The 14,617-nt window shown below is 48.3% G+C and overlaps 1 protein-coding gene across 2 annotated transcripts in view; it reads right to left on the bottom strand.

Moving 5' to 3' along the window:
- Positions 1 to 14,617, bottom strand: part of tbck (TBC1 domain containing kinase) — a 60,952-nt gene that overhangs the window by 25,256 nt on the left and 21,079 nt on the right. For both annotated transcript variants that reach the window (XM_046307635.1, XM_046307634.1), the window contains 2 exons: positions 13,024 to 13,060; positions 8,765 to 8,926 (listed from right to left, as the gene is read on the bottom strand). In XM_046307635.1, coding sequence (XP_046163591.1) covers positions 8,765 to 8,926; positions 13,024 to 13,060 — 199 coding nt within the window. The remainder of the gene's footprint in view (positions 1 to 8,764; positions 8,927 to 13,023; positions 13,061 to 14,617) is intronic.

Raw genomic sequence — 14,617 nt, 5'->3', positions numbered from 1 at the left:
GCCCTGGCCTACCATAACCCAAGATATGAGACTGTACTACTCCATTGGCCTACCATAACCCAAGATATGAGACTGTACTACTCCATTGGCCTACCATAACCCAAGATATGAGACTGTACTACTCCATTGGCCTACCATAACCCAAGATATGAGACTGTACTACTCCATTGGCCTACCATAACCCAAGATATGAGACTGTACTACTCCATTGGCCTACCATAACCCAAGATATGAGACTGTACTACTCCATTGGCCTACCATAATCCAAGATATGAGACTGTACTACTCCATTGGCTATGCTTTAAGGCTGAAACACAAATCGCAGATTGTGCCTTTAAAATGTGTCTGTGTCAACGGCCCTGTGGGAGATGGATGTGACTCTGAATAATCGGGTAGTGACTAGTGCCACAGCCCCAATCAAACACAACGGAGGGAAGGAGACAACCGAATCACTGGCAAATGCTCCCTATATGTCAATGTGGACACTTGTCTACAGAATGTAAATAGATGGCCTACTGTAAACTGGAAGAAGAAAAATGCACCCGGGCACTTTCTTTGATTACATTTAAAATGCAAATTGATTGACGGAGCTGTACTGTAGCCTCTCGGGCCATTCTGGTTAAAATGGCACACACACACACAGACACACACACACACACACAAAACCCATAAAGCAACCCTATCCAATCCACTTTCTATGCAACCCTTTGATCCTCACTGCATCTGTCTAGCCAAACATTCGACTTCCTGTCTGAGAAGTGGTCTGAAGTGGTCTGGCAACTCTTGGGGGTTGTTACTCCTAGCTACATGTCTAGAACTACAGCTCATCAGGCCTGTGAGCTGTGCTCCTCATTGAGGCGGATGTTAATGTTGTATGAAGGCAAATGCTGCCACATCATCAGTACACCCAAGACAGGGCTTTACCTGCTGCCAAGCCAGCCATTGTGACGTGTGTGTGTGTGTGTGTGTGTGTGTGTGTGTGTGTGTGTGTGTGTGTGTGTGTGTGTGTGTGTGTGTGTGTGTGTGTGTGTGTGTGTGTGTGTGTGTGTGTGTGTGTGTGTGTTGGCAAGTCACCAAACAAGAAAAAGTTACAGATGACTTTAAAAAGGCAACATGTTGAACTAACAGAGGACCAAAGAGGGGACAAAATCAGCAGGTTGAGAAGTTGCGTTCTAGAACGCTCGCAGGGCGAAAAGAAGCTTACTGTGCCTGCCTCGGTTTACTTAGCGTGCTTAGTCCTGCCTCGCTTTGGTTCATCATTCAATTCAATTTGAACTCCCAATCTTTGAATTTCAGTGGCGAATTCCTGCCTTCTAATCTTGCCTCCGAAATTAATGACACAAAAGATAACACCATGCTGTCATGGTAGTCGACTTTTGTTTAACAGTTTGCAAACGATTTGGCGGAGGAGGAGAAGAGCTATCAGGGTCAGAGATCAGAGACTGAGCGTCACTCGAGGGGCGCAATAGAGGCATATGGCACATCCTTAATGTGTCTCTTGACAGTTTTACTTTGAGAGACGTCGTTCAGACAGAGATCTGGGCTTGATCTGCATGACCAAGAGAACCTTATGACGGTGTGCGTGCACCACCTCCCTCTAAGCACTCTGGGAACTGTCCTCCCCTGGTATTAACTGTAATATTCTTGTCAGTGAGAATTAATGACCCTGGCACCACTCACCGTCTATGGAGGGAAAAGAGGAGAAGAGTGTCCGGATCATTTAAGAGCCGCTCGCTTGTAACTTTATCTTGACTGTTAACCTTTATTCCGACACTCAGAGACAAAGAGAGAGCGAGAGAGAGAGAGAATCCGAGAGGTGCTACTTTCCCCATCACAAAAAGAAACAACCACAAACATTTTAACCAGTCTGTAATACCCCTTCATTCAACCATCTACAATATGTTAATCTACGGTCACGAAAAAGCTATTGCTTAATACATTATCTATCAGGCTTACATAGTGACTGTCAGGCATGATGTCGTAGTGCCCAGGGTCATGAATATTGCATGCAATCACACACACACACACCTCCAGCAAACAGAGGCTAGGAGAGAGAGGAGAGATTGACAACTGGTTTAACAGCGTGCAGCTGGGCATTCCATGGCAGTGTGTGTGTGTGTGTGTGTGTGTGTGTGTGTGTGTGTGTGTGTGTGTGTGTGTGTGTGTGTTAGAGACAAACTTTCTGTCAAATATAGACTGTGAGGCATGATGTCGTAGTGCAGTCTGTAAAAGGTCATAACCAGAACTGGCTTGGCAGTCTAGGCACTGAATAAATACAATTAATAGCATCACCTGAGGGAAGAGAAAACAGCTAGGGTAATAGTGAGGGGATGGCGTGTGACAGAGAACAACCTACTAGAGAGGTGGCCACCCCCACAGAGAAACCAGCAAAACAGCCCACCTCAGCAACGAACAAAAGTCTCGACACAATGGCAGAACAGTCCACCCCTGACCATAGCGTCGAAATCACAGTGGGACAGACAAATGAAGAACCTCAAGCCCATGGGATCTCACTCCCTCTGAGCACCCCCCCCCCCCGTCAGCCACCCGATGGCCCTTCTGACAACCCCCCACCCACTTAGGACATACACAAGACATAGATTGAATCCAAGTAGTACAAACTTAATATACATACAAGAAAATAAACTTTTTCCCCAAACACAGTGTCTACACTCTGGTGTCCAAACACCCAGCGCGCCCTAGACCTTCTGTCAGAGGGCCAACTAGGGTCACCCTGCCACATAATAATACACACAGGCACAAATGACCGGAGCGCACAACAGGAAAGGGTGATTGAAAAAGCTTCTTCTACTTTCTCCAACGCACAAGTGGTTCTCTCCACCCTGCTACCATACAGCCGATAAACGCAAATATTTGAAATGTGTTCTTAACTGACTTGCCTGGTTAAATAAAGGTAAAATAAAATACAAAATAAAAAGGTGTGAAACAGGGAAGGGACTCAGGGGGTAATTTGGTATAGAGCAGACCTAACTCACTCTATTAAATGAATCAATCATTTCAGAGAGAGAGAGAGAGATCTCAACACTAAATGTGGAGCGCTACAATGGCCAGCATACTAAATCTAAAACTGGGAGTTGACCCAGCAACCATACTGACTGGATGGTTAACAAACTAGCACTGAACCCACTAACCCCTTCATACTTGTAAAGCACTTTTTGACAAAAAAAGTGTCATGGTACCGTTAGCCCTTGTATCAAGTCTCACCCATTACAGCTGGGAGAGAACTAGTGGGTTGTTCCTGGTAATAGGTGAGTGAACGGGTCTTAGTTTGAAGTGTCAGTACAGATCTAAAGGTTGGTGAGTGATGTCCTATTGGCCCAGGTGTTACCAGTAGTAATACTGAAGCTGGCAGCTGTGCTCTCTCACACTCCTCCAGGGCAAACATATTTGACCTTTATAAGGAGCCCTCTCCTTTCGCCTGTTTTTGCTCATCACGTGCCTGCTGGACCAATAAAACACAGTGAAGTGTAGCAGCATATATATAAATAAATAAGAGAGAGAGAGACAGAACAACTGGAAGCAGCCAGTCAGCCATCCGGAGTAAGAGTACCCTAACGTCCCCTCTGGCATGAAAACATCTGCCGTCTCACAACTGTTATTTAAACTTTAATGTCACCCGCCTCTCAGCCAAACGGGGTAATCGCCGTTTCAGTTTGACAATGGGATTTCAGGGAAACTGACTGAGATATCCCCCGGGCGTGGAGAGCTCTGTGAGATACAGTCATTATGGATGCTGCTGGCCCAGGGATTTTCTGCCACTGACACTTTGCTGATACTTTACAGTGGGGGACTGATGGGAGAGGTAGGAAGAAGAGAGGGGGAGGGAGGGTGAGGAGAGAGGGAGGGTGAGGAGAGAGGTAGGGTGAGGAGAGAGGTAGGGTGAGGAGAGAGGTAGGGTGAGGAGAGGGGGAGGGTGAGGAGAGAGGGGAGGGAGGGTGAGGGGAGGGAGGGTGAGGAGAGAGGGAGGGTGAGGAGAGAGGGAGGGGATGGTTAACAAACTAGCACTGAACCCTAACTTAACTTGTAAAGCACTTTGTGACGGGTAGGAAGAAGAGAGGGGTAGGAAGAAGAGAGGGGAGGGAGGGGAGGAGAGAGGGACCCATTACAGCTGGGAGAGAGGGAGGGTTCCTGGAGGAGAGAGGGAGGGTGAGGAGAGAGGGAGGGTGAGTGAGAGAGGGAGGGTGAGGTGAGGGAGTAATAGGAGAGAGGGATGGGATCAGAGGTCCAGGAAAAGAGAGGGGGAGGGAGGGGAGGAGCCCTCTCCGAGGAGAGAGGGAGGGCGAGGAGAGAGGGACCAATAAAAGAGGGAGGGCAGCAGAGGGATAGGGGAAGGGAGGGTGAGGGGAGAGGGAACAACTGAGGAGAGAGGGAGGGTGAGGAAAGCCCTCTGGAAAAAGAGAGAGAGAGGTTAGGGCGAGGAGCCTCTCAGAGGGAGGGAGAGGAGAGAGTTTGGGTGGGAGAGGAGAAAGGGTGACTGAGAGGGAGGGTGAGGAGAGAGGGAGGGTGAGAGGAGGGTCATTATGGAGAGAGGGATTTTCTGGAGACTGACACTTTAGGGATGAGGAGAGAGGGAGGGACTGAGGAGAGGTAGGAAGAAGAGAGGGGGAGGGAGGGTGAGGAGAGAGGGAGGGTGAGGAGAGAGGTAGGAAGAAGAGAGGGGGAGGGAGGGTGAGGAGAGAGGGATGGGAGGGAGGAGAGAGGGAGGGGAGGGCGAGGAGAGAGGGAGGGAGGGAGGAGAGAGAGGGAGGGAGGGTGAGGAGAGAGGGAGGGAGGAGGGACTGGGAGGGAGGGCGAGGAGAGAGGGAGGGAGGGCGAGGAGAGAGGAGGGAGTTTGAGGAGAGAGGGAGGGAGGGCGAGGAGAGAGGGAGGGAGGGGAGGAGAGAGGGAGGGAGGGCGAGGAGGAGGGGGGTGGGAGGAGGGAGGGGAGGAGAGAGGGCTGAGAGGAGGGGGGACTGAGGGAGAGAGGGAGGGGAGAGGGAGGGTGAGGGAGAGAGGGAGGGAGGGAGGGGAGAGAGAGAGGGAGGGAGGGGTGAGGGGAGGGAGGGTGAGGGAGAGAGGAGGGGAGGGTGAGGAGAGAGAGGGAGGGGAGGGAGAGGGTGAGAGAGAGAGGAGGGGGAGGGAGGGTGAGGAGAGAGGGAGGGGGGGGGTGAGGAGAGAGGGAGGGGAGGAGAGAGGGAGGGGTGAGAGGAGAGAGGGAGGGAGGGTGAGGAGAGAGGGAGGGTGAGGAGAGAGGGAGGGAGGGTGAGGAGAGAGGGAGGGAGGGTGAGGAGAGAGGGAGGGGAGGGAGGAGGAGGGAGGGAGGGAGGGAGGGTGAGGAGAGAGGGAGGGAGGGGAGAGAGGAGGGGAGGAGAGGGGAGGAGAGAGAGGGGGAGGGAGGGGAGGAGAGAGGGAGGGGGAGGAGAGAGGGAGGGCGAGGAGAGAGGGAGGGCGAGGAGAGAGGGAGGGCGAGGAGAGAGGGAGGGTGAGGAGAGAGGGAGGGTGAGGAGAGAGGGAGGGTGAGGAGAGAGGGAGGGAAGGAGAGAGGGGAGGGGGTGAGGAGAGAGGGAGGGCGAGGAGAGAGGGAGGGAGGGAGGGGAGAGAGGGAGGGGAAGGAGAGGGGGAGGGAGGGTGAGGAGAGAGGGAGGGCGAGGAGAGAGGGAGGGCGAGGAGAGAGGGAGGGAAGAGGGAGAGAGGGAGGAGGGAGAGGGAGGAGGGAGGGAGGGTGAGGAGAGAGGGAGGGGAGGAGAGAGGGAGGGATTAGAAAGAGGGGTTGTTCGAGAACTTCATTCCTGTGTGGCGTAGAGGCTCAAACTACTACTACTCTCAAAGTTGCATTAAAAAAAAAAAAAAAAATTGACTTGTTCTTGCCAACTGACCCGTCAAAGTCTAGTCCCGAAATTCCTCCACTCAACCCAAAACCCCAAAACTGGGAGGAACTCAGTAGGGAAGCCTTGAAAGAAGAGACAGAAGATTAGCAGTCCCCCAATGTTTCTGCATAAATCACGTCAACATCAGCAAACATGACATTGTCATATGCCAGTGCATCTCAAAACAGTCGGGTTGGAGGAAGTATAGAAATAGAATGACTAGATTGTATTTCGAAGGAGGCGGGGCTTCTTCACAGGGTTAAAGCACAGTCCCGTCTAAGATCCAGTGCCAGCGTGTGTGTTCCTCTTTAAGTGAATCTGTATGGTCATGCTCTGTAGGAATGCTACCCTTGTCCCTAATGTCCTGAGATCTGACGGTTTCACACACTGCACACCACACTCTCAGACAAGCTTAGGAACTGTGCAGCCCAGTTAATAAATTCTCCCTGAACAATTTGTGCCCCCGAAATTACTTTTTTCCCCTCGCTGACAGACACTCAGAAAGCAATACACACTTCCGTAATGAGAGGCCAAATGAGGACCCATAAGCTGAAATCCACAGCCACTTGAAATGTGTCATAAATCAGGGCTGGGGGTTGAACCGAGGACACTGATCTACTGTAATGGATACAAGACCAAACAAGGAAGATCAAATCCTGTCACTCATTTGGTAAGTTTGACGTTTTTTTCCCTCTCAGGTTATTTTCCTTTCTTTTCACAGCTAGACTACAAACTTACTTCACACCAGGACAGCGTTTCACAACACACAACTCTACCTTTGGGTGTTAAGCTTCAGTGCTCTAGTGGCATGCTCGAGACAGCTTGGTTACCTAGCCTCTACTACCATGGCAACATGTATTTATTCCCCCCCCCCATCTGTCTGTCTTGGGGAGTAATCCTGCCATTGTAGAATAGACAGAATTAACGCCACAAGGCATCTCTGAAGGCTCCAGGTAATACCCTGACACTTGCCTCAATCATCGTCCCATCACTATAAATGATGCCGAGCCCAAATGGACGAAACCCCCGTGCCTCGACAGAGATCCGTCAGGATGACGAGTCATGTCCTCTCCGACACCAGAGGGAAGGAAGATTTGGAGCGCTGGACGCCACGTGGTTATCCTGCGGCCAGCAGTCTACGCGTTCCCAAATGTCCCTCTCAGCGGGCGAGTCTTCCGACAGCTGCCGAGCACAGCGTGACACGCTTATCAAACACAAAGGCGTGAATGTCTCTCAGCAGAGGACCTCACAGCATCTCCCTACAGGGATATCATTCACTAGGCTGGAAGACATCAGTCACACACATTAGCCCTTTGGGGAGCCACGACATCATTAAAAGGAAAGCAAGGCACAGTCAGAGACCCAGATGCAAGGAAGGAGAGCGGTACTCAAATAGTTCAGAAAGAAAATACTCATCTTAAAAAGTGTCATCGTTCCCCAACCTGCAGTGTCTGAGTGCGTACGGCGCACTTCTTATTTTTGGAGGGCTTTTGAAGGGTTGTTTGAATATTTAAAAAAGCGGTCCGTTTCAAGCGGGCTCATTAAGTGGTTCCTGTAAGATGGTGCCACCTCACTAACAGGAAGTCACATCAGCCCTCCTGGAGGACCAACAGGACATCTAGCATTCAACACATCAATAAAGACAACTATATCTACACACCCAGGAGGTACAGCACTGGCCCTGTTCACTACACATCAATAAAGACAACTATATCTACACACCCAGGAGGTACAGCACTGGCCCTGTTCACTACACATCAATAAAGACAGCTATATCTACACACCCAGGAGGTACAGCACTGGCCCTGTTCACTACACATCAATAAAGACAACTATATCTACACACCCAGGAGGTACAGCACTGGCCCTGTTCACTACACATCAATAAAGACAACTATATCTACACACCCAGGAGGTACAGCACTGGCCCTGTTCACTACACATCAATAAAGACAGCTATATCTACACACCCAGGAGGTACAGCATTGGCCCTGTTCACTACACATCAATAAAGACAGCTATATCTACACACCCAGGAGGTACAGCACTGGCCCTGTTCACTACACATCAATAAAGACAACTATATCTACACACCCAGGAGGTACAGCACTGGCCCTGTTCACTACACATCAATAAAGGCAACTATATCTACACACCCAGGAGGTACAGCACTGGCCCTGTTCACTACACATCAATCAAGGCAACTATATCTACAACCCAGGAGGTACAGAACTGGCCCTGTTCACTACACATGAATCAAACAACAGGGGAGTGGAGGGACAGTGTGTCCAAAATTGTGGACTACTTTGCACGAAATAGGGATTGGATTCCCTGCAATCAAAAGCAGTGCATTATAAAAAGGTCTCCAGTCAAAAGTAGTGCACTCTATAGGGAATAGGGAGCCATTGAGGATGCACACTAAAAAAGGGATTGATTTCCTATCAAATCAAATGTATTTATATAGCCCTTCGTACATCAGCTGATATCTCAAAGAGCTGTACAGAAACCCAGCCTAAAACCCCAAACAGCAAGCAATGCAGGAAAGGCCAAAACCTAGGAAGAAACATAGAGAGGAACCAGGCTATGAGAGGTGGCCAGTCCTCTTCTGGCTGTGCCGGGTGGAGATTATAACAGAACATGGCCAAGATGTTCAAATGTTCATAAATGACCAGCATGGTCAAATAATAGGTCTGGGACAGGTAGCACGTCCGGTGAACAGGTCAGGATTCCATAGCCGCAGGCAGAACAGTTGAAACAGGAGCAGCAGCACAGCCAGGTGGACTGGGGACAGCAAGGAGTCATCATGCCAGGTAGTCGTGAGGCATGGTCCTAGGGATATCACCACTGGTCCTTGCCCCCTCACTCTCTCCCGCTCCCCCTCCCTCCCCCTCTCTTACCTGGCAGGTCGGAGAACAGGAGGATGCACTCGTTAAAGCCGTTGGCCAGCAGGCGGTCTCGGAGCTGCTGCAGGATGGCCACGCCGATGCAGAAGGGGAAGGAGCTGTTCCCCAGGAGCAGGGTGTCCCACAGGTGGAAGATCTTGTGAAGGGGGAAGACGTCTGTAGAGGAAGAGATCCATCAATCAAGCAAATGTATTTATAAAGCCTTTTCTACATCACCAGTTGTCAAAGTGCTTTTACAATACACCAACCTAGTCCATTAAAGACATGCAGAAGCAGAAGGGAGAGCGAGGGAGGAGAGGCGGAGGGAGGGCGAGGAGGAGGGAGGGCGAGGAGATGGGGAGGGAGGGCGAGGGATTAGAAAGATGAGAAAAGGTAGAAGAATATACAGATAATTAAGAGGGTACCCAGGGAGAAGATAATAATTTATAATTCAGCCATTTGGCAGATGCTCTTAACCAGAGACAGAAAAGTGCATTACAAGGTTAATTTAACAAATAGTAATTGCAAGTACAACCTTAGTAGCAGTAAAAAAAAAAGTAAAAACATTGCAGCTATAAATGTGCTTTTTCAGGTTCCCTCAAACTCTAAGCACTTTACATTTCATAAGGCTGTATACGATATGGGCTGAAGGGGGACCGAGTGTCTGGCTGTCCAATAGTTTCCAAGAAGGCCCATACATGGACTGATGGACACACTAATACTGCACTAATAGTGCAGGACATCACATAGCGGTTTGTCACACTAATACTGCAGGACATCACAGAGCTGTTCACCATTGACCTGTGTGGAATGGGAAACCTACTGTAACCAATACCTAGAAGTGGATACTAGGCAAAATGTATGTGTGAGAGGTAGGACTGGATGGAGAGGACCGGGAGAGAAGTGAGAGGACTGGATGGAGAGGACCGGGAGAGAAGTGGGAGGACTGGATGGAGAGGACCGGGAGAGAAGTGAGAGGACTGGATAGAGGACCGGGAGAGAAGTGGGAGAACTGGATGGAGAGGACCAGGAGAGAAGTGGGAGGACTGGATGGAGAGGACCGGGAGAGAAGTGAGAGGACTGGATGGAGAGGACCGGTGGAGAGGACCGGTGAAGAGGACCGGTGAAGAGGACCGGTGAAGAGGACCGGTGAAGAGGACCGGGAGAGAAGTGGTAGGACTGGGAGTTAAGCTGAGACTCTTCAGCACATTAACAGTCCACTGAGCAGCCGGTGGGTGTGAGTGACGGGCAGAGTGTGTGTGTGGAGGCAGGGAGATGGACCTCCGACACTCTGCTCGGCTGGGTGCATTAGCAGTCAGGAAATAGGATGGAGGAGAGGGGCGAAGGACTCACTCTGGTTTGGGAAGGATGGAGGGCAGGCCTCACACTCAGAGCCCCTGGGAGCCATGTGTACGTGGGTGTGCATGCTTGAGAATTCTCAAGTGTGTGTGTGTGTGTGTGTTTATCTCTTAGAATTCTCAAGTGTGTGTGTGTGTGTGTGTCTCTTAGAATTCTTAAGTGCGTGTGTGTATTGTAAGATTTACAATGAATGTAAAACATTCAGTGCATTCGGGAAGTATTCAGACCCCTTCACCTTTTACACATTTTGTGAAGGCTGTACCTTAATCTAAAATGGACTAAACTGTTTTCCCCCCTCATCAAATCTAGACAATATCCCCATTGCATTTTTGCAAATGTATAAAAAAAAATGTAAATATTATATTTACAAAAGTATTCAGACCCTTTATTCAGTACTTTTTTGAAGCTGTTTTGGCAGCGATAACAGCCTTGAGTCTTCTTGGGTATGACGCTATAAGCTTGGTAAACCTGTACTTGGGGAGTTTCTCACATTCTTCTCTGCAGATCCTCTCAAGCTCTGTCTGGTTGGATGGGGAGCGTCGCTGCACAGCTATTTTCAGGTCTCTCCAAAGATGTTCGATCTGGCTCAAGTACAGGCTTGTCAGAGACTTGTCCCGAAGCCACTCCTGCGTTGTCTTGGCTGTGTGCTTAGGGTCGTCTCAGTCTGAGATCCTGAGCGCTCTGGAGCAGGTTGTCATCAAGGATCTCTCTGTACTTTGCTACGTTCATCTTTCCCTCGATCCTGATTAGTCTCTCAGTCCCGGCCGCTGAAAAACATCCCCACAGCATGCCGCCGCCACTACCACCATTCTTCACCGTAGCGATGATGCCAGGTTTCATCCAGACGTGACGCTTGGCATTCAGGTCAAAGAGTTCAATCTTGGTTTCATCAGACCAGAGAATCTTGTTTCTCATGGTCTGAGTCTTTTAGGTGCTTTTTGGCAAACTTAAAGCGGTCTGTCATATGCCTTTTACTGGAGGAGTGGCATCCGTCTAGCCACTCTACCATAAAGGCCTGATTCGTGGAATGATGCAGAGATGGTTGTCCTTCTGGAAGGTTCTCCCATCTCCACAGAGGAACTCTGAAGCACTGTCAGAGTGACCAAGGCCCTTCTCCCCTAATTGTTCAGTTTGGCCAGGTGGCCAGCTCTAGGAACAGTCTTTGGTTGTTCCAAAATGCTTCCATTTAAGAAAGATAGAGGCCACTGTGTTCGTGAGGACCTTCAATACTGGTACCCTTCCCCAGATCTGTGCCTTGACACAATCCTATCTCGGAGCTCTACCAACAATTCCTTCGACCTCATGCCTTTGTTTTTTCTCTGACATACACTGTCAACTGTGGGACCTTATATAGACAGGTGTGTGCCTTTCCAAATCATGCCCAATCAATTGAATTTACCACAAGTGGACTCCAATCAAGTTGTAGAAACATCTCAAGGATGATCAATGGAAACAGGATGCACCAAAGCTCAATTGCAAGTCTTATAGCAAAGGGTCTGAATACTTATGCAAATAAGGTATTTCCATTTAGGCTATAACATAACAAAATGTGGAAAAAGTCAGGTGGTTTGAATACTTTCCGAATGCACTGTACACTTAGATTCAGTTTATTAGGTACACCACCACATTCACCAAAATGGATCGCTCCTAAAGTCAGTGAGTCACGTGGCCATGGTCTGCTATAAAGCAGGCAGACAGGCATCAAGGCATTCAGTTACTGTTCGAGTGAACGTTAGACTTTGAGCGTAGTATGATCAACGGTGCTAGGTGAGCCGGATCCTGTATCTCAGAAATAGTCACCCTCCTGGGCTTTTCACGCACAACAGTGTCTAGAATTTACAGAGAACGGAGCGACAAACAAAAAACATCCAGTCAGAGGTAGTCCTGTGGACGAGAACAGCTCATTGATGAGAGAGGTCGAAGGAGAAATGGCAATAATCTTACAAGGTAACAGGTGGGCCACCAACAGACAAATAACAGCGCAGTACAGCAGTGGTGTGCAGAACGGCATCTCGGAACGCACAACTCATTGATCCTTGTAGAATGCCCTTGTAGAATGCCCTGAAGAATTCAGCCTGGAGGAAAAGGGGGGATCCGACCCTGTACGAGATGGGTGGACCTAATAAACTGTGCATGTCTTTCTGGCCCCTGCCCAAGTGTCTGCTATCTGCTCAGATTACTGATAGTGTATTTTTATGTCCCAAAATCAAATAGGAAAAACACTGGATCTTCTTATCAAACTCCAACTCAGATTAAAGTAATATGAAATAGATATTATAATACTACTATTCATGTCCTAACAGTACTGTTTCAGTCTGCTATTCCTTGGCGACAATAGGATCAAGCATAACGCTGCCACCCTCTGTTCACCTACTGCATGATACAGAACTGTACATCCTGAGTAGGAAAATAATACTTTCAGAGGCCACTTCAGTTAATAACTAGCCACAATCATGTGATTGTCTTGTTGGCTGAATTCCAAATGGTATTCAGCCAGTAGACCAAAACAATGTCCAGTCTTTACGTGGCCGCATGAATGACGTCCACTCTTTACGTGGCCATATACATTTTATAGGAAGATATTACCACGGAAGTAATAGACCGGCATAGAACGTAGAGCATTATAATAGAGTAGACTAGAAGAGTAGAAAAGATTCGAGTAGATTAGAATAGAATAGCCTTCATGGCAGCAGTTTCTGTGGTATAATGTAAACTCAGTAGACTAGAGACATTATCTAATAGGGTTGGTTATAAAGGTCACACTGCTGTCAAAAGCAACTAATCCTTACCGTACTGGAGGCTTTGACCTTTCCAAACTGCTCTGTTACGAGTTCCAAATGCTGCTGACCCCACACCGTGCCAAGGCCTATAGAATACGCACACGAGCACATTCATAATAATAAAGGTCAACTTACGTGTGAACATGGTGAGGAACCACGGAATGGCATAGAGCTGCAAGGTGAAAGAGAGAGGATCTAGTCAATGAAATAAATAAAGGCATGCATTTCTACTCTGTTCTATGCATTACAGTAGTATTCTTTAAGGAACATTCCTAGCTATACACATTCCAACCCAAAACACATCAAATCAATGCCATACAAAATCCACTAAACCATTACGTCGATTTAACTTTTTCAGCAGACATTTTGTAATTCAGCCACACAAACTTTGTCTGATCTGATGTCTGCTAAGTTTGCATAGCCTGTGTGTGTGTGTGTGTGTGTGTGAGAGGTGGCATTAAGGACAAACTGCTGAGTACTTGAAGTCAGTTAGAAATGGCTAACAATGAAATCTCCCTCTCCCTCTCTCCCTTTCCCCCTCTCTATCCTTCCCTCCTCTCACACACACACCCTCCACAGACAAACAACCACATGTTCCAGGGTTAGGTTTTTTTTTTTGTGGGGGGGAGATATTGCAATGGAATTGATTTCAGCTGGTTAATTGAATAGGTGAGGAAAACACTAAGCGGGGCTGGTAGGCTGCCTTCCTGGAGCTGGCAGACCCCCTCCATACCCAAGGGTAATGAGTTACTCAGAGCCTCGGACTCAATTTCATCAGTCTCCTCCACAGAGCCCTGGCTAGGCCTCATGGGATTAGTTGTGGTAGAAAGGTGTGAATGGCAGCCAGGGAAGGGAGGCCAAATTGAAAACAGCCTAAATTGAAGACGCGGGCCGGGGAGTCTAACCTATGTGCATCATTGCAGTGGTGGTCCTATGGCTTGAAGCATTACAGGAGGAGACAGCTACAGTACACTGGGCTGGGGACTTACGTGTATTTGACAATGTAGTATTATATAACAAGGTATGTTATTGTATAACCACCACAGCACACTACTTTGACACGTATACAGGGGAAATCAAACAGAGGGTTCATGTTGTGGTTACTGGGTAGCCTAACATTTGGGCTTTTTATAGCCTCTGTACGGATTTATTACTTTGATAGAACAACACTCATGAAATCCCTCCATCTCTCTACACCCTCCGAACTTCAGAAGTTGATTATTTATGGTTTGGATAAGACTTCAAACATTAAAAGCTGTATCAACACACTGAGTTCAAATATCATTATCCCCGACCAGACTGGGAAAATAACGTTTCAATCCTCCGCCTTTGAAAGGGAACTTAAATACAAATAAAACAGAGGTTCACACGTGTGGAGATGACATCATTAGACAACCAGGCACTCAGTTAACCTCTGAAGAGGCGGCACGGAAGATCATGTCCACCAGCCTCGTTGCTTGACGACAAAGGAACAACCATTATAAGAAAGATGCTCAACGTAATGCTTTGTAGCAGAATAACAAATGCTTTTGTTGAAATCACCATGTAGATGTGGACAAAACAAAAGTTGGTTCTTTAATTGTTTTAATGTGCCACATCCTTTATCTTCCTGTAAAGGAACCTGTAAAACACCCACAGGAAAACCAGTGAAACATCGAATTGTCCTTATTTTCTCCCCGCAATAAGTGTTTTCAGACAGGGACCGCCACATCTTCTAATCACCATGGTT

This window comes from Oncorhynchus gorbuscha, linkage group LG17 (assembly GCF_021184085.1).
Source record: "Oncorhynchus gorbuscha isolate QuinsamMale2020 ecotype Even-year linkage group LG17, OgorEven_v1.0, whole genome shotgun sequence".
Taxonomy (NCBI): Eukaryota; Metazoa; Chordata; class Actinopteri; order Salmoniformes; family Salmonidae; genus Oncorhynchus; species Oncorhynchus gorbuscha.
This window is presented reverse-complemented; position numbering and strand designations above follow the sequence as displayed.